The sequence below is a fragment of the Oncorhynchus kisutch genome, linkage group LG28 (assembly GCF_002021735.2).
Source record: "Oncorhynchus kisutch isolate 150728-3 linkage group LG28, Okis_V2, whole genome shotgun sequence".
Classification (NCBI taxonomy): domain Eukaryota; kingdom Metazoa; phylum Chordata; class Actinopteri; order Salmoniformes; family Salmonidae; genus Oncorhynchus; species Oncorhynchus kisutch.
Window position 1 is genome coordinate 33,526,313 of NC_034201.2, and position 25,646 is coordinate 33,551,958.

Here is a 25,646-nt window from a genome sequence, read left to right on the forward strand (position 1 = left end):
GTGGCACTTTCAGGCATTTGGAAATTGCTCCCAAGGATGAACCAGACTTGCCAGCGTCTACAATTTTTTTGAGGTCTTGAGGTCAATTTTTCTTTTTTTCCCATGATGTCAAGCAAAGAGTTTTAAGGTAGGCCTTGAAATACATCCACAGGTACACCTCCAATTGACTCAAATGATGTAAATTAGCCTATCAGAAGCTTATAAAGCCATAACGTCACTTTCTGGAATTTTCCAAGCTGTTTAAAGGCACAGTCAACTTAGTGTATGTAAACTTCTGACCCACTGGAACTGTGGTACAGTGAATTGTAAGTGAAATATGTCTGTAAACAATTGTTGGAAAAATTACTTGTGTCATGCACAAAGTAGATGTCCTAACAGACTTGCCAAAACTATAGTTTGTTAACAAGACATTTGTGGAGTGGTTGAAAAACGGGTTTTAATGACCTCAAACTAAGTGTATGTAAACTTTCGACTTCAACTGTATATCAAGTTTGCTTAAATATATTTAGGTTGTGAAATGAGTCGAAATGATAGAGGGAAAAGAGGTTTGGAAAAAGAATAAAGATTTTAAAATCAGCACTAGTATTTTTTAAGGAATGTTTCAGAAGCGTATCACGTTTTGCCATCTGCAATGTGTTTCAGTGTGATCTATCAATGGTCCAATGCATACATCGTTACATTTTGTTATTTTCATTAAACACACTTTGTTACATTATAACAAGTTTTAGTGTAGTCTCTAGGCCATGGATGTATCGATATGGGATATGCATGTTTTTTTATCTTTTATCTGATGGAGTAATTGTCATTACTACTGTTGAGATGATAGCATGAAGACAAAGATGTAAGATGTCATTCACCTCAAATGACCTCGAGTACTTTGGGCCAATAACCAGAGACAACCTAGTCCTGACTGTCCTGCCAGTCAGATTATGGTTAATCTGGATGCGGGATAAAGCTGCCTGTCTGCTTCTGTCTGCTTCACACACAGCTCTAAGTGTCATTAACTAACAGTCCCGAGGGAAAATGTGGTAGCCGGTCTATCGTCATGCCATTGAGCATGCCTAATCATACATGGAAACACCAGTTCCCTAGAATGTGTTATGATGCTGGTAGATCCTGCACACTTGTTTGTAATGCTTGTAATGCCTGTCACCTAGAAATCCAGACAAGGTTCAGCTCTGTTGCTAGTTTGTTATGCTCCACTACTGAAACATAGCGTGATTCAGTCTAGATGTTGAGGCTACCTGTCTTCCTAGGCTAGTCTATATTCACTACAATGTCCTATATTTCACTACATTCTCATATCATCAAAGTTTCAGTCATAGAGACTGTTGCATGTAGTCTGTTGAGGAGACAGTAAATGTAGGACTGCATATCTCTTGCTTGTTCTACAGCCAGGGTAGCTGGAGGGAATCGACTAATCTCATAAGAGGCTAAAGCTGCTTGAGAACCAGGGGCAAGGGATGTAGACTAGCTAGGGGACTAATTTATTGTAGTAGGCTTGCTTGACGTTTTATTGCAGTGAAAAAGTTAACATGCGCTCCGTTTCAAATGTGCCATGCCTTTTTGGAATGACTTTCGAGCCAGATCTGAAAGGTCATAGCAACACCAATGGAGGCTGAAGATGGTGGACATTTGTTGGAGTTGATATTTCAGATCTGAATACCAGGTTAGGATGCATCTGGAGAGTAGAAGATAAAGGTATGTAGGCTATAATTGTATGCTAGCATTTCGGCTATGATCTTCTTGATTGTTACTAGCCTATTATTATGGCTACAAGGCCCAAGTATTACATTGTTTTGTTGTTTGACCATATTCTTAAGAAAGCCTAGGTTTTGGAGCAAAAAAGTGTGACATATGGTACATGTTTTGAAATTACATAGCGTAAGCATTGAACTAATAAGCCTGTTCTCTGACTACAATTGACACCTTGTAGCCCTAGTTACTTAACAAAATGTAACAATCACTGTAAAATATGAACACTAAATATTTTTATTATGTGATATGAATATTATGTAGCTTAGGTTATTGGGGGATAAAACTAAATCGGAGATTATACTAGTGTATGCCTAGATATGACATTGCCTCTGTTTGACATAGTAATGTCAAGTTGACTCTGGTTTCCCCTGTACAGCAACAACAATGATACTTTTGGAGGTGTGCTGCTGCCTGATTGGCTGGATTTCACTCTACTTTGCATTCTGTTACCTGAATGGCCAGCGGGGCAAGGAGTGGAACTGCAGGCTGGTGACACTGACACATGGGATCCTCATAGTATGTCTTACTGCATACATTAGCTTCATCGATGGGCCCTGGCCTTTAACACATGCAGGTGAGGTTTGGATGTGTGTTACTGCAAAGCATGCAGGTGTATTAAGTTTTGATTTATTTCAGTATACATGGCAACTATTTGAATTGCAGCATGAGATTGACCTTGACTAACTGACCTTGTCCCGTTTGTGACCTCAGGTACAGAGAACACCCCGCTCCAGATCCTGGCCCTGGTGGTTAGTCTGGGCTACTTCCTATTCGACTTTGGCTGGTGCATCTGCGTCCGTACCGAGGGCCCTGTCATGCTGGCCCACCACACCATGAGCATCGCAGGCATCCTGTTGGCGCTGGGCCTGGGCAAGTCGGCAGTGGAGACATGTGCCGTGATTTTCGGCAGTGAGATCACCAACCCCTTGCTGCAGGCCCGCTGGTTCCTCCGGCAGGTGGGCCGCTACGACAGCCTGTGGGGGGACGCGGTGGACCTGCTCTTTATCCTGCTCTTTGCCCTGGTGCGTGTAGGAGTGGGTGGCATGATGCTCTACTGTGAGCTCACCTCTCCCCGGCCCAGCCTCATCATGAAGGGAGGGGGCCTGGCCATGTACACACTGGCCTGGGTCTTCATGGTGGACATTGCCAAGTTTGCCTGCAAGAAAAGCAGGACAAAGTACAAGAGGTGGCATGAGATGTGCAAGTTGGGAGAGGTGAATGGACACACAGGGAAGACTGAGTGAAGAGTGAGGTGACTGGGGTGGAGGTATTTCATCTGAGACACATTGGGCGACCGTCAGCTGCAGTCCCGACATTGTGTTCCAGGGATCACCTGCTGGGTGGTTGTGAGCGGTGGGCATCTAACCAGGTTCAATATGTAAAATCTGGGATGGAGGTCTGAGATTGGCTCAGGGGTGTGAAACTATCAGATCCTTAGGGCTCTTTCCCCACACGAAAACAGACGTGAAATGCAAATAAGCTGCTGTAGCCTGGGCAGTGTGTTCCAATGCATATTTAACTTCAAAATGTTTTTCAAATATTTTGGCAGTCAGTAGCAGTCTCCCTGGTGTATATCAGCTTTTACCCTTGGTGGCTGAACTACAGTACAAGTTGGATGCTGCTCTGCGATATTGCGTTCGTCCACTTGCTGATGGTGAACTGAAGAGTTTGATGTCTGATGAACAATTGATCAACATTTGTACAAATGCAGCTCTACCTCATTTAGACTTTAATTGTGGAACTCCCTCACAGGGAGTGTTTGACATCAGTGTTTGATGTCGGTGGCACTGAAGAGGTTTGAATACAAACTCTAGCACACATATTTTATTGTAATCTCATAGGAATGCTAAAAGGATGGAACATTTTGTCTACCTCAGTGAAGTTACTTATTACCTTGTCAATGTGTTTTAGTTTTGACAAATTAAATATTTCACATTTCAAACTATTTCTAATTTAAACTGACAAACAAATGATGCTATTATCAGACTTGGTATTCAATATGGTTTACTGGACCATGTTGTTGTGCTTGAACTAGATTTTTGTGTGTGCTGCTTAAAGTTAAAAGTTGATCCTTGCATCACAGTTTACATGGAATGTTACTGATTGTTCAGTAACCTTGATCAGTAACCAAAACTAAGCTGTACTTCGATCATATGCTGGTATGGTCAATATTGTACAATATTTTAAGTGTGACTGCCGAGGCAAGTCTCACTAATATACTGCTATTGCAACTATTTTTAAATTGGTTTTGCAATACATTATATGTCCTCTGGGTGACAGTATATGCTAATGTTATGTTTCCAAGAGCGTCATGAGGAAGTGTGCCCCCAAGATTGAAATTGCACTGATGGAAGTTCCTCTACACTCCACCTTGGTTATTTTATGACTAATGAATGAGACTGTAACAACCAATAACTAATCCTGATTGATTTTAATTTGTGATGAGATAATTTATGTTATTATAGTATGTTATGCAGCCAGATAAAGTGCTTTATTAAGCAGGTAGGCCTAGGCTATACCGTGACTAATTACCAAGTGCTTAGATTGTCCATGCTATGGGCTAAAGATGTGGAAAGTCTGATACATTACCAGACATAAAATCCTCTGCTCATGGATAAGGGAATACCATTAGTTATTTTCAGTGTATAGAATACACCACAAAACAGACTGTCATGTAGAATATATGATGCTATAAATGATTAACAAAGGATTTTGTGCTCAAATTATGCCTATAGCCTAAAGCGCTTCAGACTTGAGTCATTTAGGCATAATACTTAGATACCGTAGGTTATACATCTATATAAATACACAGTTGAAGTCGGAAGTTTACATACACCTTAGCCAAATACATTTCAACTCAGATTTGCACAATTCCTGACATTTAATCCTAGTAAAAATTCCCTGTCTTAGGTCAGTTAGGATCACCACTTTATTTTAAGAATGTGAAATGTCAGAAAAATAGTAGAGAGAATGATTTATTTCAGTTTTGCTTTCTTTCATCACATTCCCAGTGGGTCAGAAGTTCACATACACTCAACTAGTATTTGGTAGCATTGCCTTTAAATTGTTTAACTTTTGAGGTCAGCGCTTGGTGATGGCCACTCCAATACCTTGACTTTGTTGTCCTTAAGCCATTTTGCCACAGCTTTGGAAGTATGCTTGGGGTCATTGTTCATTTGGAAGACCCATTTGCAACCAAGCTTTAACTTCCTGACTGCGGTCTTGAGATGTTGCTTCAATATATCCACATAATTGTCCTGCCTCATGATGCCATCTATTTTGTGAAGTGCACCAGCCCCTCCTGCAGCAAAGCACCCTCACAACATAATGCTGCCACCCCCGTGCTCCACGGTTGGGATGGTGTTCTTTGGCTTGCAAGCCTCCCCCTTTTTCCTCCAAACATAACAGTCATTATGGCCAAACAGTTCTATTTTTGTTTCATTAGACCAGAGGACATTCCTCCAAAAAGTACGATATTTGTCCCCATGTGCAGTTGCAAACCATAGTCTGGCTTTTTTAGGGCGGTTTTGGAGCAGTAGCTTCTTCCTTGCTGAGCGGCCTTTCAGGTTATGTCGATATAGGACTCGTTTTACTGTGGATATAGATACTTTGTACCTGTTTCCTCCAGCATCTTCACAAGGCCCTTTGCTGTTGTTCTGGGATTGATTTGCACTTTTCGCACCAAAGTACGTTCATCTCTAGGAGACCGAACACGGTATGACGGCTGCGTGGTCCCATGATGTTTATACTGGCGTACTATTGTTTGTACAGATGACCGTGGTACCTTCAGGCCTTTGGAAATTGCTCCCAAGGATGAACCAGATTTACCCGGGTCTACATTTTTTTCTGAGGTCTTGGCTAATTTCTTTTGATTTACCCATGATGTCAAGCAAAGAGGCACTGAGTTTGAAGGTAGGCACTGAGTTTGAAGGTAGGCCTTGTAATACATCCACAGGTACACCTCCAATTGACTCAAATGATGTCAATTAGCCTATCAGAATCTTCTAAAGCCATGATATCATATTCTGGAAGTTTCCAAGCTGTTTAAAGGCACAGTCAACTTCTGACCCACTGGGATTGTGATACAATGAATTATAAGTGAAATAAAAAGTCTGTAAACAATTGTTGGAAAAATGACTTTGAACGGTGTGCTCTGATGAGTAATCCTGAATAACCTCAAAATTAATAGCTGAATAAACATTTATTTAATTTATCCGTTGGATAAATCATGTGCAATACATTGGCCATCTACTGGTCTGTATTTTAGCATTTTCTTTAGAATCATGACGATCCCATTTGCTGGCCAGCCAAACTAGCTGCTGACAGGGTTTTGAAAGTTCTATTCCCGAAAATGTACTCTTTCGTTTGGGTTTCAATGCATGTAATTCCATTAAAAGTAGTCAAATAGGAAATAACGTTAGGCTACTGAAAACGGAATTTGTCGAGATTCGTGTGTTGCTTTCAAAAGTTGCTGTTACGAATGTTGTGTGCGGACAAGAGGAAAGGAGCTTTTTTTCCCCCTTTTGGGGGGTGTGGGTGGGAAAGCGTTTCCTTTTTCCATCCGCACTACAGTACAGTAAAGAACGAGAGGCCTGTTCGAAAGTGAAGATCACTCATGTAAATTAACTGGGGATTCGGAAAACCTTTAGAACGCGGCGAGGATCACTTTCATTGTTGTCAAAGTTTAGGAAATTATTCGTGGCATGAAAGACCAATTTCGTCTGGGATAACATTAGGGGCGAATTGGGAATGTTGAAAACATTTCGGAAGGAAAAATAAGGGACACTCGAAAGAAGCCAAGCTTCATTTGAGATAACTTAATTAAAGGAAAACTATGACCAGGAGTCTTCTCGACGATCAAGGACGAGTCTTGTCAAGATATTGTTCAAAGGAGTAACTTTGTGGAGTGGTATTTCTCATGGAAACAAATAGGTTGCCAGTCTGCTAATATTTTCCCGGTGGTCCATTGACAAAGACTATTGCTGACAGCGGCAGGCGATGCCCAGGCTACAATGTGTTCGCATTTAATGTTTCTCCTGAAGATATTGAGAGGTTAACTTTTTATTTTCTCGGAACATTTCACCATATTCAGTGTTATCTATGTAACTGCGTTATTTCATGCACGCCCCTGTAATGGTTTTAAAGAAGAACATGTTTATACTTACCTCTGATATCTCTCTCTGGCCACATTTTTTACATCAATAGCTGGAATAAACAAAATAAGCCAACGAATTTAAGTCTACATTGTGGAATAGCCCATGTATATTTTCTTATTTTAATGGATTCAAATATTTTTTATCGTTGTGGAACGCTCTTGGACGGACATTGAAAAGGTCAAGACGTAGTCATTCTCCAAAATACAGAGGTTGTCGTTTTGGTAAAAATGCTAGTTGGATAAAAAAGCCTACGTCGGGGAAAAACACATAACGGAAGCCCAATGAGCGGCATACAGTCAACACTCCCTGAAAGGTAAATCATATCTAAAAACCACGATGTATCTCAACTCCTATACGGGCGTCGCAATCAATGTCATTTCACTTGTGCAGTTGTATTTGTCCCTCCCTTCGCAAGGCTATGTATTGGTATTTTGTGGCCAGCAGTATATTGTTATGTAGACTAGCTATGCACAAAATGTGATCTGGCCATGTCATGTTTTCAGGCCAGAGGTGTACTACAAAGCAGGATCAACGAGTGAGCCAGCTAACTTTGATAAATAAAATACTATTGATTTTCTGGTTAATTAAGAAAGCTAAACTTAGATAAATGTTTTTGGTTGTTGAATCAATTAGACCATGTCCATTTAATGCTCATCTTAAACAATACATAGTTATTTCAGATGTTCTGGGAAGCTAGCTGGCTAAGTCATAGCCCATTCAAAGATGCGAACTACCTTCTGTGTTAAAACTGGTTAAATTAGTGTACAGTAAGTTTATATTTTGCATTTGTGAAATTCATTTGGATGTGATATAAAAGTATAGGGCGTTTTTTAATGTTTCTAGAACCCTACCGACATTGAGAATTGATTCACGTTTAGATGGCTGTTTTGGTTGCGAGAGATAATTCGCCTTTTAACAGAGCATGTACGGTCCTTGGACTACAAGGAGTGACGTTAGTCTCCTTTAGTCCATTATTGGGCTAGCTAAATCATTGATCTCGCTTTGTAGTATACCCCTCGGGAACAAATAATTTGTTGTTTGTTATCGAACCCCTCTTTTCCCCCTTTCTATTGTGGTTAGATTAGTCTGATTTGCTCCATAAGTAATACGATATGCTCCGTGTGGGGCATCTCCCATTCAATTATTGCTGCCTTAGTACCAGGAACATTATTGCATGTCTTGTTAATCCTAGAAATGTCATATACCAAATATGATATGGGTATTCTATTATGGGTATTCTATGTGCTGTCCTCCAGTGAAAGTGGATAGCAAAGCACAGGGATTTGAGTGGTGACAGTAGCCTGTGCACTTCTTATTTTACTTAATTAGGCAAGTCATTTAAGAACAGATTCTTATTTTCAATGACTGCCTAGGAACAGTTGGTTAACTGCCTTGTTCAGGGCAGAACAACTTCTGGTTACTAGTCCAATGCGCTAACCACTAGGCTACCTGCTGCCCCGTGGATGAAGAGGACTTCCTTTGGATAACCTGATAACCTGGAATCTGTGCCCAACTCAGTTTGTTGTGGGTGTGTAAAGATTCATGTTGAGTCTTGTACTGGAGTTTATTCAACTTTAAGTCATCTGTTTATTGAGAAGGGGAGGGGAGAGGACATTAACAGGTGCTACTGTGTCAAGAGCTCAAAACCAAACCAGAAAACTAAAAAATAATGTTTTAAAATTTTATTGTCACATATAGGTGCAGTGAAATGTGTTGTTTTACAGGGTCAGCCATTGTAGTATGGCGCCCTTGGAGCAAATTAGGGTTAAGTGCTTTGGTCAAGGGCTCATTGACAGATTTTTCACCATGTCGACTCGGGTACTCAAACAAACGACCTTTCGGTTACTGACCCAATGCTCTAACTGCTAGGCCACCTGACCCAATGCTCCCAACTGCTAGGCTACCTGACCCAATGCTCCCAACTGCTAGGCTACCTGACCCAATGCTCCCAACTGCTAGGCTACCTGACCCAATGCTCCAACTGCTAGGCTACCTGACCCAATGCTCCAACTGCTAGGATACCTGACCCAATGCTCCCAACTGCTAGGCTACCTGACCCAATGCTCTAACTGCTAGGCTACCTGACCCAATGCTCCCAACTGCTAGGCTACCTGACCCAATGCTCACAACTGCTAGGCTACCTGACCCAATGCTCCAACTGCTAGGCTACCTGGCACAAATGCTCCAACTGCTAGGCTACCTGACCCAATGCTCCAACTGCTAGGCTACCTGACCCAATGCTCCAACTGCTAGGCTACCTGACCCAATGCTCCAACTGCTAGGCTACCTGACCCAATGCTCCAACTGCTAGGCTACCTAACCCAATGCTCCAACTGCTAGGCTACCTGACCCAATGCTCCAACTGCTAGGCTACCTGACCCAATGCTCCAACTGCTAGGCTACCTGACCCAATGCTCCAACTGCTAGGCTACCTGGCACAAATGCTCCAACTGCTAGGCTACCTGACCCAATGCTCCAACTGCTAGGCTACCTGACCCAATGCTCCAACTGCTAGGCTACCTGACCCAATGCTCCAACTGCTAGGCTACCTGACCCAATGCTCCAACTGCTAGGCTACCTAACCCAATGCTCCAACTGCTAGGCTACCTGACCCAATGCTCCAACTGCTAGGCTACCTGACCCAATGCTCCAACTGCTAGGCTACCTGACCCAATGCTCCAACTGCTAGGCTACCTGACCCAATGCTCCAACTGCTAGGCTACCTAACCCAATGCTCCAACTGCTAGGCTACCTAACCCAATGCTCCAACTGCTAGGCTACCTGACCCAATGCTCCAACTGCTAGGCTACCTGACCCAATGCTCCAACTGCTAGGCTACCTGACCCAATGCTCCAACTGCTAGGCTACCTGACACAATGCTCCAACTGCTAGGCTACCTGACACAATGCTCCAACTGCTAGGCTACCTGACCCAATGCTCCAACTGCTAGGCTACCTGACACAATGCTCCAACTGCTAGGCTACCTGACACAATGCTCCAACTGCTAGGCTACCTGACCCAATGCTCCAACTGCTAGGCTACCAATACAATACAGAAACTACAATACAGAAACAATACAATACAGAAACTACACTCTATCATGTGGAATAAAGAGTCATGCAGCTCTGTCTAATATATTCCTATTTGAAACATGAATAGTCTGCCCCATCGAATAAACCCACCAACATATCTGGACAACAACAAAACATGCTATAGGAGAGTAGACAGCCATGCCTCCTTTGCTCTTGACATCGTATTTGTGTCTTGACAAGGAATTTTGGAATGAAATGGAGTCTTCTTAAACCCAAAAGCATTTGGATTTTTCAGAACTGTTGTACATTTTTTCCATTGGTGCCAGTCTCGAATGCTTCGGCTGGCCTTCCTTTCATTGCACTTTCCTAGCCTAAATGTCAGGGAATGGAAAATACATTTAATTCAGCAGTTTTGTTTCCAGCACATTCACAGTACTTCATTTATTTGTACCATCTTGACACTCCACTGTCTCTACGCTCTTCTAAGGAAAGACAAAAGCTAGAGGAACTAATGATTGGCCTCAAAAGTCAAATAGTGTTTTGATGTCTTTAACCTCTATCATCTGTATACAGATAACAAGATTAAGCTATTATCTTTTTGCACAGTTGTTGTGCAACCACTGCCTCCTTCACATTGTTTTGCTTGCATCTGTTTTTGTATCACCAAGCCAATCACATTTTTATTTCCAGGACTGTAGCTTCTGGTTTCATGATCATGTCATGCGGCTTTCCAGAGGTCAAGGTACTCAGGCTTGCAAAACCTCCGGAATATATTCAGTAATTTTGGCAATTAATGCTGAAATCCTCATATTAAACACCAATGGTATTCCCTAAGTTTATGGTTTATATTTAGGATCATGCTTTACAGCTTTGATATTCTACTTTTTATAGAATTATATATATATATTACATGTGATAATGCCATGTCCCAGGCCCCAAGAACCTGCTTCAAGCTGATTTGCTAAAAAAAAAGGGCTATTTTGTGGGAAAGTCACCGGAGCATGAAAATGTTAAGTTTACAATACTACATTTGAGAAACATTTCAGATGATAACAAATGTTTTATGATACTGTAGATTTTGTTCAAGAAATCTTTAAGATTTGAATGTCTATTTCAGACTGTGACATCCATAACAGAGGTTGTAACATCCATAACGGCAGTTTTTCCTCCCTAAAGTATTAATGGGAATGACAATCTTTTTTAAATTATAATTTTTGTGTTCAGCCAAGCCTTCCTTCAAAATGGCTAACCATGTTTTGACCTAAGACAAACTCACAGACTTATGCTAATATGTTCATTCTTCTCAAAAAGCTTATCCATTTCATGCAACATCCATAGCACCTCTTATTTGCTTTTTTTCTCCAACATGCTAATATTTAGAAGTCTGCTTTTTGGGATATACACTCCCCCCAAGGTGTACTATAGACACACACATCAACAGTTTCATTTATATTTTGTTTGTCCATTCTATGAGACAAGTTGTGATTTTGCGTGCAAATGTAACATCTATAATGCTGGAATCGCCCAAATGCATTGACCTTTACTAGAGGAATATTATCAACATTTTAAACGATCCAATCATGCCCCCTACAAAACGCTGTGGGTTATGCACATTTTCAGTGGTTTTCCTATAGTCAAAAGCCCTTTGTGTTGGCAGTGGCGCCGGTATATCCTACCTGTATAAAGGCATGCTAGTGGGTGGAGTTCCTTCATGGTGCCCAGGCAGATGAGTTCCTCCACCTCCCAGCACAACCCTGCATTAAGCAGGGACTCTTGCAGGCACCCAGGAAAACATGCACTACCCAGGGCCGGATACAGCCATGAGCTGATAGGCCAAGCCAGGAAGCAGGGTCATCATGATCATCATCTCCTCTGTATGCTTAGCCCATCGCCTCTGATTAAGGAGAGAGCACCAGCACAGTGGAGCAGCACTGCTCCGGCTTTGTTGGAGTCCCTGCCTATTATTGTGAAGTGTTTACTACTTTGGGCCCCTTTTGGTTGTCCTCCTAGACTGCTATTTCTCCAGAGGGTCCACAACAGAAGCGCATGAGTGTTTTATTTCCATTTCATTTTGGTTGAAAGCAGCAAATCAAGATTCAAATATGGTTTTGGACAGCACGTAAGTGATACAGCAATTCAACTGAATTTCCCACACCCTGCATGCAACGCACTAAGTCTTATTTTAGGTCTAGAGATCCTCACTGTATTTCACAGACTGATCTTTTAATTAAGATATTGATTACACTAACACAGACCAAATGGATTGCCCTTTGTCAGTTGAATATCGGAGCACTATTGACATGTATAGTTTGTTTCATTGCCAGAAAACCTCTTATGGTTGTATGTCTATGACTGCCTGCCACAGAGGGCCAGGGTGTTCAGGGCCTGTTGGAAGTATCATGCTTGAATGACTGATGAAGGCTGGGACATGCGACTGGCTCTCTTTGTCACTGAGTTTAGCTGATCTGGGTATTTTCACCCCCCACCCGCCCTCACGGGAAGTGGTGACATCACTGATAAACAATGTCTGTCAGCCCGGCCAGGCCACCAGCCCTTCTTGACAGAGCCGCTGGCCAGAGCGGTGCAGAATGGGATTGAGCTGAGCCTCCCTGTCATTCTACGCCCTTGACAAATTACAGCATCAAGGGCCCTGTTTGTTTGAGCAGAGGTTCTGTTACAATGTTTTGACTATGTTAGAACATGTTCGGTTCTGTGACAGTGTTATGACCATGTTAGAACATGTTTGTTCTGAATGTAGTTTAGTCATGTCTAGAGGTCGACCGATTAATCGGAATGGCCAATTAATTTGGGCCGATTTCAAGTTTTCATAACAATCGGAAATGGGTATTTTTGGACACCGATTTGGCCGCTTTTTTTACACCTTTTATTTCATCTTTATTTAACTATGCAAGTCAGTTAAGAACACATTCTTATTTTCAATGACGGCCTAGGAACGGTGGGTTAACTGCCTCGTTCAGGGGCAGAATGACAGATTTTCACCTTGTCAGCTCGGGGGATCCAATCTTGCAACTTTACAGTTAACTAGTCCAAAGCTATAACCACCTGCCTCTTGTTGCACTCCAGAAGGAGACTGCCTGTTACGCGAATGCAGTAAGCCAAGGTAAGTTGCTAGCTAGCATTAAACTTATCTTATAAAAAACAATCAATCATAATCACTAGTTAACTACACATGGTTGATGATATTACTAGTTTATCTAGCGTGTCCTGCGTTGCATATAATCTGACTGAGCATACAAGTATCTGACTGAGCGGTGGTAGGCAGCAGCAGGCTCGGAAGCATTCATTCAAACAGCACTTTAGTGCGTTTTGCCAGCAGTTCTTCGTTGTGTGTCAAGCATTGCGCTGTTTGACTTCAAGCCTATTAACTCCCGAGATTAGGCTGGTGTCACCGATGTGAAATGGCTAGCTAGTTAGCGGGGTGCGCGCTAATAGCGTTTCAAATGTCACTCGCTCTGAGACTTGGAGTGGTTGATCCCCTTGCTCTGCATGGGTAACGCTGCTTCAAGGGTGGCTGTTGTGTTCCTGGTTCGAGCCCAGGGAGGAGCGAGGAGGCGCGACGGAAGCTATACTGTTACACTGGCAATACTAAAGTGCCTATAAGAACATCCAATAGTCAAAGGTTAACGAAATACAAATGGTATAGAGGGAATTAGTCCTATAATAACTACAACCTAAAACTTCTTACCTGGGAATATTGAAGACTCATGTTAAAAGGAACCACCAGCTTTCATATGTTCTCGTGTTCTAAGCAAGGAACTTAAACGTTAGCTTTCTTACATGGCACATATTGCACTTTTACTTTCTTCTCCAACACTTTGTTTTTGCATTATTTAAACCAAATTGAACATGTTTCATTATTTATTTGAGGCTAAATTGATTTTATTTATGCCTTATATTAAGTTAAAATAAGTGTTCGTTCAGTATTGTTGTAATTGTAATTTATTACAAATACATTAAAAAAAAAAAATCGGCAGATTAATCGGTAGCGGCTTTTTTTGGGCCTCCAATAATCGGTATAGGTATCGGCATGGAAAAATCGTAATCGGTTGACCTCTAGTCATGTCTACTTTTCTTTAATCATGCAAAGTTGCTGCTGAGTTCAGTTGAATTGACCAGTTATGTTTATCTCACTCTTATGAGTAATTATCACTTTTTAGGTCATATGAATGACTGTCTAGGGATACCAATATCTTAACATCTGTAGTATATTCCTACACATGGAGGAAGTCAGACAGATGTAGACAGACTTGCCTAGTTAAATAAAGATTAAATAAAACAATTAAATAGTGGTTGCACAAGTTGAAATATATCAACACAGTGACCAATAATACCCCACAATTAAGTGCTAGCTTTATGTTTTAGCTGATTATAGGGGAATCATATACAGTAGCAGTGCGTGGGTAAAATCACTGGGACCCCCCCCCCCCCCCCCCCAACCTATGTGTTGTGATAATTGCGTGGTTTGCTCTATAACCTGTTAACTCATATGCCTTGCGACTGTGATATATAGGCCGAGACAAGAAGAAGACAGTGGCAGAATAAATTCAACCACACCTTTTGTTTTTATCAGAAACCCGGATAGCAACCTCTGTCCAGTGAAGTCCACTAAGAATATTGCATGTACAGTGACACAGTTACCTGATTACCTCATGACCTACAGCATGGTCAAGCAAGTTCATGTTTCCAACATTTTCGGACCACTAAACAACTATTGATTTAGAACCAGAGTTTGTTACGGTTTTCTTCTATATCCTCCTCTGACGAAGAGGTAGAACAAGGATCGGACCAAAATGCAGCATGTTGATTGAGATTCATATTTAATGAAACAAAGAAACACGAACTTACACGAACACTACAAAAACAATAAACGAAACAGCCTATCTGGTGCAAACTAACCGAGAGTACACATAAGACACTAAGGACAATCACCCACGACAAACTCAAAGAATATGGCTGCCTAAATATGGTTCCCAATCAGAGACAACGATAAGCACCTGCCTCTGATTGAGAACCACTCCAGACAGCCATAGACTTTGCTAGATAACCCACTAAGCTACAATCCCAATCCCAATACCACCACCAAAACCCCAAGACAAACACACCACAATTACAAAAACCCCATGCCACACCCTGGCCTGACCAAATACATAAAGATAAACACAAAATACTTTGACCACGGCGTGACAGAGTTACTGCAAGTCGCAAAGAAAACACGAGCTGCCTTTTTATTTATTTTTATTTCACCTTTATTTAACCAGGTAGGCTAGTTGAGAACAAGTTCTCATTTGCAACTGCGACCTGGCCAAGATAAAGCATAGCAGTGTGAACAGACAACACAGAGTTACACATGGAGTAAACAATTAACAAGTCAATAACACAGTAGAAAAAAAGGGGAGTCTATATACATTGTGTGCAAAAGGCATGAGGAGGTAGGCGAATAATTACAATTTTGCAGATTAACACTGGAGTGATAAATGATCAGATGGTCATGTACAGGTAGAGATATTGGTGTGCAAAAGAGCAGAAAAGTAAATAAATAAAAACAGTATGGGGATGAGGTAGGTAAAAATGGGTGGGCTATTTACCGATAGACTATGTACAGCTGCAGCGATCGGTTAGCTGCTCAGATAGCAGATGTTTGAAGTTGGTGAGGGAGATAAAAGTCTCCAACTTCAGCGATTTTTGCAATTCGTTCCAGTCACAGGCAGCAGAGAACTGGAACGAAAGGCGGCCAAATGAGGTGTTGGCTTTAGGGATGATCAGTGAGATACACCTGCTGGAGCGCGTGCTACGGATGGGTGTTGCCATCGTGACCAGTGAACTGAGATAAGGCGGAGCTTTACCTAGCATGGACTTGTAGATGACCTGGAGCCAGTGGGTCTGGCGACGAATATGTAGCGAGGGCCAGCCGACTAGAGCATACAAGTCGCAGTGGTGGGTGGTATAAGGTGCTTTAGTGACAAAACGGATGGCACTGTGATAAACTGCATCCAGTTTGCTGAGTAGAGTGTTGGAAGCAATTTTGTAGATGACATCTCCGAAGTCGAGGATCGGTAGGATAGTCAGTTTTACTAGGGTAAGTTTGGCGGCGTGAGTGAAGGAGGCTTTGTTGCGGAATAGAAAGCCGACTCTTGATTTGATTTTCGATTGGAGATGTTTGATATGAGTCTGGAAGGAGAGTTTACAGTCTAGCCAGACACCTAGGTACTTATAGATGTCCACATATTCAAGGTCGGAACCATCCAGGGTGGTGATGCTGGTCAGGTGTGCGGGTGCAGGCAGCGAACGGTTGAAAAGCATGCATTTGGTTTTACTAGCGTTTAAGAGCAGTTGGAGGCCACGGAAGGAGTGTTGTATGGCATTGAAGCTCGTTTGGAGGTTAGATAGCACAGTGTCCAAGGAAATATATAGAATGGTGCCGTCTGCGTAGAGGTGGATCAGGGAATCGCCCGCAGCAAGAGCAACATCATTGATATATACAGAGAAAAGAGTCGGCCCGAGGATTGAACCCTGTGGCACCCCCATAGAGACTGCCAGAGGACCGGACAGTATGCCCTCCGATTTGACACACTGAACTCTGTCTGCAAAGCAATTGGTGAACCAGGCAAGGCAGTCATCCGAAAAACCGAGGCTACTGAGTCTGCCAATAAGAATATGGTGATTGACAGAGTCGAAAGCCTTGGCAAGGTCGATGAAGACGGCTGCACAGTACTGTCTTTTATCGATGGCGGTTATGATATCGTTTAGTACCTTGAGCGTGGCTGAGGTGCACCCGTGACCGGCTCGGAAACCAGATTGCACAGCGGAGAAGGTACGGTGGGATTCGAGATGGTCAGTGACCTGTTTGTTGACTTGGCTTTCGAAGACCTTAGATAGGCAGGGCAGGATGGATATAGGTCTGTAACAGTTTGGGTCCAGGGTGTCTCCCCCTTTGAAGAGGGGGATGACTGCGGCAGCTTTCCAATCCTTGGGGATCTCAGACGATATGAAAGAGAGGTTGAACAGGCTGGTAATAGGGGTTGCGACAATGGCGGCGGATAGTTTCAGAAATAGAGGGTCCAGATTGTCAAGCCCAGCTGATTTGTACGGGTCCAGGTTTTGCAGCTCTTTCAGAACATCTGCTATCTGGATTTGGGTAAAGGAGAACCTGGAGAGGCTTGGGCGAGTAGCTGCGGGGGGGGGGCGGAGCTGTTGGCCAAGGTTGGAGTAGCCAGGCGGAAGGCATGGCCAGCCGTTGAGAAATGCTTGTTGAAGTTTTCGATAATCATGGATTTATCGGTGGTGACCGTGTTACCTAGCCTCAGTGCAGTGGGCAGCTTGGAGGAGGTGCTCTTGTTCTCCATGGACTTCACGGTATCCCAGAACTTTTTGGAGTTGGAGCTACAGGATACAAACTTCTGCCTGAAGAAGCTGGCCTTAGCTTTCTGACTGACTGCGTGTATTGGTTCCTGACTTCCCTGAACAGTTGCATATCGCGGGGACTATTCGATGCTATTGCAGTCCGCCACAGGATGTTTTTGTGCTGGTCGAGGGCAGTCAGGTCTGGAGTGAACCAAGGGCTATATCTGTTCTTAGTTCTGCATTTTTTGAACGGAGCATTATCTAAAATGGTGAGGAAGTTACTTTTAAAGAATGACCAGGCATCCTCAACGGATGAGGTCAATGTCCTTCCAGGATACCCGGGCCAGGTCGATTAGAAAGGCCTGCTCGCTGAAGTGTTTTAGGGAGCGTTTGACAGTGATGAGGGGTGGTCGTTTGACTGCGGCTCCGTAGCGGATACAGGCAATGAGGCAGTGATCGCTGAGATCCTGGTTGAAGACAGCGGAGGTGTATTTGGAGGGCCAGTTGGTCAGGATGACGTCTATGAGGGTGCCCTTGTTTACAGATTTAGGGTTGTACCTGGTGGGTTCCTTGATGATTTGTGTGAGATTGAGGGCATCTAGCTTAGATTGTAGGACTGCCGGGGTGTTAAGCATATCCCAGTTTAGGTCACCTAACAGAACAAACTCTGAAGCTAGATGGGGGGGGGGGCGATCAATTCACAAATGGTGTCCAGGGCACAGCTGGGAGCTGAGGGGGTTCGGTAGCAGGCGGCAACAGTGAGAGACTTATTTCTGGAGAGAGTAATTTTCAAAATTAGTAATTTGAACTGTTTGGGTATGGACCTGGAAAGTATGACATTACTTTGCAGGCTATCTCTGCAGTAGACTGCAACTCCTCCCCCTTTGGCAGTTCTATCTTGATGGAAGATGTTATAGTTGGGTATGGAAATCTCCGAATTTTTGGTGGCCTTCCTGAGCCAGGATTCAGACACGGCAAGGACATCAGGGTTAGCAGAGTGTGCTAAAGCAGTGAGTAAAACAAACTTAGGGAGGAGGCTTCTGATGTTGACATGCATGAAACCAAGGCTTTTTTGATCACAGAAGTCAACAAATGAGGGTGCCTGGGGACATGCAGGGCCATGGGTTTACCTCCACATCACCCGCGGAACAGAGGAGGAGTAGTATGAGGGTGCGGCTAAAGGCTATCAAAACTGGTCGCCTAGAGCATTGGGGACAGAGAATAAAAGGAGCAGATTTCTGGGCATGGTAGAATATATTCAGGGCATAATGCGCAGACAGGGGTATGGTGGGGTGCGGGTACAGCGGAGGTAAGCCCAGGCACTGGGTGATGATGAGAGAGGTTGTATCTCTGGACATGCTGGTTGTAATGGGTGAGGTCACCGCATAGGTGGGACAAAGGAGGTATCAGGGTTATGAAGAGTGGAACTAGGGGCTCCATTGTAAACTAAAACAATGATAACTAACCTGAACAACAGTATACAAGGCATATTGACATTTGAGAGAGACATACAGCGAGGCATACAGTAATAACAGGTGTTGAATTGGGAGAGCTAGCTAAAACAGTAGCTAAAACAGTAGGTGAGACAACAACAGCTAATCAGCTAGCACAACAACAGCAGGTAAAATGGCGTTGACTAGGCAGGGAGGGTCAGATTAACTACACACAGAGCCTGAGTGCGGCTGGGGCCGACAGATAAAACATAAACAAGCAGAATGGAGTACCGTGATTAATGGACAGTCCAGCATGCATCAGCTATGTAGCCAAGTGATCAGTGTCCAGGGGGCAGCGGTGGATGGGGCAGGGAAGCTGGACTGGCGAGTGTTATCCAGGTAAAAAAAAAACTGTCTGGCTTTGCAGAAGGTAAAAGCATTAGCCTTCTACATCTAGCTACATGTTGAACTTCCATCCTCTCAGGCCAGAGGCACAACAATGTATGAATTTATGGTTGGATCAGAATCACCGTTATAATCATTGGTCAGTACAGAGAATGAACTAAAACCACAAGTCCAAATCCCTATTTCCATTCATGGCTAATTTAGGAAAGGGATCATTTTAGCTAGCTAGCCACCGGACGACAACAACACAACGATATGCAACAATTCAAGTTTTACTGTCAATGACGTATGCTCTCAATGGGATTTGATAGGAGTGACACCAAATCAAAGCTGGCTACACTTTACACATTCACTGGACCATTCACTGTTGAGCTCACTCAGTTTAGCTCCTCTCTGATTGGCAAATTCTTTATACTTTTTTTTTTCAAGGGAGGCCCGATGCTCGCTGGTTTCCCTTGCCTCAATGCTACGGGCGGCAACAATGTCATACTCGTTTAGACCAGACAGTTTCAGATAGATGGCCTACACGTAGAGACAGAGGGGCACGGTTTCCCTCGCTCGGATGCTTTCTCCTCTGATACATTCAGCCTCTTGCGAATTGGAAGGAAAATTATGAAACACAGAGAGACGAAAAATACATTATTTAATCATAAATAAAGAAATAAAATATTGGTCCATGTTTTGAGGAAGCCTGGCTTCCCTTGGCATCCATGAATACAAACCACTCATCAAATAAGTGATACAGGAAGTTTGCTACAAATGGGCATCTGAAATGTAACCTATCATACACACAATGTTTTGCCAGTGGTGGTTTATTTAATAACCTTTTTTTTCTTAATTTCTTGACGCCAGGATGGCGAAAGCCTTTGTCATTTTAACACCTGTCTGAAATGGAATGGGGGTAAATTTGTATTTTTATGTCTCAAACAAAAGCTTGGGTGTCTGGTGCCGTGATGGTAGACCCTCCTTGTGCTGAGATGATTATCAGCAGATAAGAATGTGCACAGGTGTGTATTGTCATCCTCAGTGGAGACCTAAGATTAACTTGCTGGCCGTATGAGCTAGGCCAAGGAACAACTGAGATAAACTCACCCTTGTAAGTCTTTTGGGTTTTGGAGTGAAGATACTATGAGTTACTGTTAAACATTGTTACTCATAGGAATGAGGGGTTTGGGATGGATTACCATCTCTTGGAAGGAAAACTTTTTCACTTATATTGTAATTAATAATAGGTGATACAGTTTGCGAAAGTATTCACCCCCTTGGCATTTTCCTATTTTGTTGCCTTACAACCTGGAATTAAAATGAATTTTGGGGGGGTTTGTATCATTTGATTTACACAACATGTCTACTACCACTTTGAAGATACAAAATATTTTTTGTGAAACAATCAAGAAATAAGACAGAAGAAACTGAAAACTTGAGTGTCCCCCCCCCCAAAGTCAATCGTTTGTAGAGACACCTTTTGCAGCAATTATACCCCAAGAGACTTGCAGCTGTGTCTCTATAAGCTTGGCACATCTAGCCACTGGGAGTTTTGCCCATTCTTCAAGGCAAAACCTCTCCAGCTCATTCAAGTTCGATGGGTTCCGCTGGTGTACAGCAATCTTTAAGTCATACCACAGATTCTCAATTGGATTGAGTTCTGGGCTTTGACTAGGCCATTCCAAGACATTTAAATATTTCCCGTTAAACCACTCGAGTGTTGCTTTAGCAGTATGCATTGTCCTGCTGGAAGGTGAACCTCCGTCCCACTCTCAAATCTCTGGAAGACTGAAACAGGTTTCCCTCAAGAATTTCTCTGTATTTAGCGCCATCCATCATTCCTTCAATTTTGACCAGTTTCTCAGTCCCTGCCAATGGAAAAACATTGGTGTTCTCGGGATGATGAGAGGTGTTGGATTTGCGCCAGACATAGCTTTAGTCTCATCTGACCAGAGTACCTTCTTCCATATGTTTGGGGAGTCTCCCACTTGCCTTTTGGTGAACACCAAACGTGTTTGCTTATTTTGTTCTTAAAGCCCAGCTCTGTGGAGTGTACAGTTTAAAGTGTTCCTATGGACACCTATGGACACAGTTTAAAGTGTTCCTACTCCAATCTCCGCTGTGGAGCTTTGCTGCTCCTTCAGGGTTATCTTTGGTCTCTTTGTTGCCTCTCTGATTAATGCCCTTCTTGCCTGGTCCATGAGTTTTGGTGGGCGACCCTCTCTTGGCAGGTTTGTTGTGGTACCATTTTTTAATAATGGATTTAATGGTGCTCCGTGGGATGTTCAAAGTTTCGGATCTTTTTTTATAACCCAACCCTGATCTGTACTTCTCCACAACTTTGTCTTAAACCTGTTTGGAGAGCTCCTTGGTCTTCATGGTGCTGCTTGCTTGATGGTGCCCTTTGCTTAGTGGTGTTGCAGACTCCGGGGCCTTTTAGAACAGGTGTATATATATACTGAGATCATGTGACAGATCATGTGACACTTAGATTGCACACAGGTGGACTTTATTTAACTAATTATGTGACTTCTGAAGGTAATTGGTTGCACCAGATCTTATTTAGGGGCTTCATAGCAAAGGGGGTGAATACATATGCACGCACCATTTTTCTTATTATTATTTTTAAAAACAAATAATAGTTAAACAAGTTATTTTTTTTCCACTTCACCAACTTGGACTATTTTGTGTTTGTCCATTACATGAAATCCAAATAAAAATATATTTAAATTACAAGTTTTAATGCAACAAAATAGGAAAAATGCCAAGGGGGATGAAACACTGGACAGTTACTTTAAGAAAGTCAAAGGCTATTAAGCTAATAAGAAGAGTAGTTCAATCCAGTCATTTTGTTGATATGGCCATGTGTCAATGCTTCTACAGCACCAAAATATTAAGTAGATCTCACAAAACCTTGCATGCCTTGTCAGGCAGTGAGCAACCTCAGCAGGGTCGGGGAAACCGGAAGCATCTGGTTTTCAGGGGAAATGGAAAGAGAGCCTGTGACACGACTACCGCTTTTGGATGTTAACAAGGCGACACTACATCTTAACTCCTCCTCCACATTTACTAGATTGGTTGAACAGTGCAGAAGAGAACCACCCCCTACATTTTAAAAATCGTTTTCTCGTCAGGACCAGAAAGAAAGAAACGTTAGGACTGTCAGGCTACGTTAGGTTAGGCTGTTAATAAAGGGGATCCCTTTTACAACCAAGGGTCACAGTCCATTTTACTCTGAGGCGATAGTCAGAAATTGGTTCATTTTAAGCTTTGCATGATTACTAGCGCTAAACTTTTCAACTTCCACTTTGTTACATCATTAAGGTCCTTAAAGATAGCAGGGGTGTGCTGGCTGAGTGAAGCTCTTCTTCAACACTGGCTTTACTCTGTTCGGTCAGCTGACGATCACCAGCTTTAGTCTGCATGTTTCAGTGTGCTCATTGGCAGAGGTTTAGTGGGTGAACCCACAGAAAAAGCACTGATAGCCTACATCTAACCACTACAATCGCTGCTTTGCTGTATGGGCCCTTCTTATTAATGAAATCAATTAATTGCCTGTTTAGTGTGTGTCTGTATGGATCACAAAGGCTATGTTTACACAGCCACCCTAAAAACCCAAATCTGTTTTTCTTTCTATTTTCAATCTTTTTTTCTGATTGTCCACACTCAGTTTTACATGTGACCCATATCAGATTTGCACATCCACATTGATGTAGCCTCTGAAGTGGCACACAGATGCAATGCTCAATTCCTGTCACTGTCACTTTTTTTCTTTCAATTTTGGGCTGTCATGTTAACAGCAGGTCATGTGCAAGAAAATCAGAGCGTCCAGACAGAGGTCACATAGGATCAGGTTTGTATCAGGATTCAGATCCACATATGGAGGTGGTATAAATCTGACATCAAAAGATCAGATTCTATGTGTTTTTTTGCTGTTTACACATTAGGGAAAATATCCATTGGATATCAGATATGCAAATTATCGGCAAAATATCTGAATTGGGCTTCCTGTGTAAATGCAGCCTTAGACCTCTCAACTTTGACTGACATACAGACTTGCCTTACTACACCTATCAGGCTAGCACTTACGCTGGCACACTAGCTATTTTCATTAGTGTTTGTTTGATTGTACCCATTGATTCTTGAAGAACTTGGAAATGCCTCATGTGCTAATTTCAGTTGTCGTACCCCATCAAAACCCAAAATATAAGTTGTTTCACTCCAATGTTTGTAAACAAAGTAAATGTAAACAAACACTATATAGCCTCAAAACATGGCGAAACTACAATTTTTATATCAAGGATGGTCAGTCCTTGCATCCATAGCTCTATCTATGAATTTGAGAGTGGTTACATTTCTCCAGCCCTATCCCTCAGCTTTTTACCGAAAAAAGTGTAGACACTTGTTTTTTCAAGTGTCTACACGAACAGCTACAACCTGAAGTAATTATGTCCTTCGGTTATTGTTTGCCCTCTGAGTATCGTGATCAGCTGTCTCTTTCCCTCTCTTTCTCCCTCTCTCTCTTTTCACCCTTCACTTTCCTCTACTTTCAGCATGTCTTGGCTTGAACTACAGACAGCTTTTTCTAGATGAGAACCACACCCAATGGAGTCAGGGATTGAATAACCAGGTAGTCCATTTGGACTGATATAGGCACTGCAAAGGTCTTTTCCACATAACTCAAGCAGTATTATGCAGAGATAGACAGTCCTCAACTTCATGGAGCTGGATGCTTTACGTCAAGCAGAGCTAGTCAAACATGACTTTCATCGACATTGTTTCTTAATTTTATTTATGTCTGTTTACATTGCTGCAGTTGCTCGTCCAGTTTCCGTGTGCCTCAGATTTCCCTGACCGCAGCTGAATTTGTCCTCAAGCCAGAGGCCAGGCTTTATCCTGCCAGAGTCTAGGAAAAAATGTAAATATCTAGTTGCTATGGGACTAAGAAACGTTGGCTCCACGTAACAAGATGTCATGGTTTTCTGAACAGTGTCAACTCAGGGATTGTTGGGGTCTGTGCTGATACCTTGGCAGTGGCACAGGCCCTTCTCGACATGCCTTCCAACTGCTCTAAATCCCTACCAAGCAATCTCTCACTCATGCACACACACACACACACTTTTTTCTCATACAACTCTGCCCAGCTGTTTCTACACTCTGCTGTCCAGTTGCCACATGAGATGAAGCAGCAAGTCACATGGCTCTCAGAGAACATTATACTTCTTTTCTTCCTTTTCATCATGTCTGTGGTATTTTGTGACGACAGTCACTAGCCTAGTGGTTAGAGTGTTGGAATTGTAACCGGAAGGTTGCAAGTTCAAATCCCCGAGCTGACAAGGTACAAATCTGTCGTTCTGCCCCTGAACAGGCAGATAACCCACTGTTCCTAGGCCGTCGTTGAAAATAAGAATTTGTTTTTAACTGACTTGCCTAGTTAAATAAAGGTAAAATAAATCAAATTGATGCCTTTGGTTATTGCCACTGCCTCAGAATTTAGTACATTAGCTTATTAAAGTAGAAGGTACTTGGCCACAAAGTATCAACTGGTTATGCTACATGTGAAAGAAAGTATAATTGCTTCCACTTCCTATACTAGATTTTAGTTCCTTTTCCGTGGAGCCTCTGAAACAACAGCGAAATAAGCATTATCTGTTTACACAATAAAATGCTTAGAAGCAGTTTGCCACCTTAGTGAAAGTAGCTAATAACGGAGCTAAAATCTAGCTAAAGTATGTGAACCCTTTGGAAATACCTGGATTTTTGAATAAATTGGTCATAAAATTTGATCTGATCTTCATCAAGGTCACAACAATAGACAGACACGTTCTGCTTAAACTAATAACACACAAACAATTATACGTGTTCATGTCTTTATTGAACACACCGTGTAAAAATTCACAGTGCAGGGTGGGAAAAGTATGTGAAACCTTGGATGTAATAACTGGTTGACCCGCCTTTGGCAGCAATAACCTCAACCAAACTTTTTCTGTAGCTGTGGATCAGACCTGCAAAACACAGGTCAAGAGGAATTTTTTACCATTCCACTTTACAAAACTGTTTCAGTTCAGCAATATTCTTGGGATGTCTGGTGTGAACTGCTCTCTTGAGGTCATGCCACAGCATCTCAATCAGGTTGAGGTCAGGACTCTGACTGGACCACTCCAGAAGGCGTATTTTCTTCCGTTGTTGATTTGTTGATTTACTTCTGAGTTTTGAGTCGTTGGCCTGTTGCTTCAACCAACGTCTGTTGAGGTTCAATTGGTGGACAGAGGTTCAATTGGTAACATTCTCCTGCAAAATGTCTTGATAAACTTTGGAATTCATTTTTCCGTCGATGATAACAAGCTGCCCAGGCCCTGAGTCAGCAAAGCAGCCCCACACCATGATGCTCCCTCCACCATACTTTACAGTTGGGATGAGGTTTTGATGTTGGTGTGCTGTGCATTTTTTCCCCACACATGTTCCTTCCAAACAGCTCAACTGTAGTTTCATCTGCCCACAGAATATTTTGCCAG

The 25,646-nt window shown here is 42.5% G+C and overlaps 2 protein-coding genes across 4 annotated transcripts in view; both read left to right on the forward strand.

The window, feature by feature from the left end:
* The first annotated feature begins 1,424 nt into the window (after positions 1–1,424).
* tlcd5b (TLC domain containing 5b) lies at positions 1,425–4,636 on the forward strand. Of its 2 annotated transcripts, XM_031808627.1 has the most exons (3): positions 1,425–1,701; positions 2,135–2,332; positions 2,470–4,636. In XM_031808627.1, exons 2-3 carry the CDS (start codon positions 2,143–2,145, stop codon positions 3,000–3,002), a joined length of 723 nt encoding a protein of 240 aa, XP_031664487.1. In that variant the 5' UTR covers positions 1,425–1,701; positions 2,135–2,142; the 3' UTR covers positions 3,003–4,636. The 2 variants fall into 2 exon arrangements, with proteins under 2 accessions (XP_031664487.1, XP_020319488.1); XM_020463899.2 differs by lacking the exon at positions 1,425–1,701 and having other exon boundaries at positions 2,089–2,332.
* Positions 4,637–6,137: 1,501 nt separating this feature from the next.
* Positions 6,138–25,646, forward strand: part of arhgef12b (Rho guanine nucleotide exchange factor (GEF) 12b) — a 119,129-nt gene continuing 99,620 nt past the window's right edge. For both annotated transcript variants that reach the window (XM_031808628.1, XM_020463944.2), the window contains exon 1: positions 6,138–7,227. In XM_031808628.1, coding sequence (XP_031664488.1) covers positions 7,196–7,227 — 32 coding nt within the window. In that variant the 5' untranslated portion in view covers positions 6,138–7,195. The remainder of the gene's footprint in view (positions 7,228–25,646) is intronic.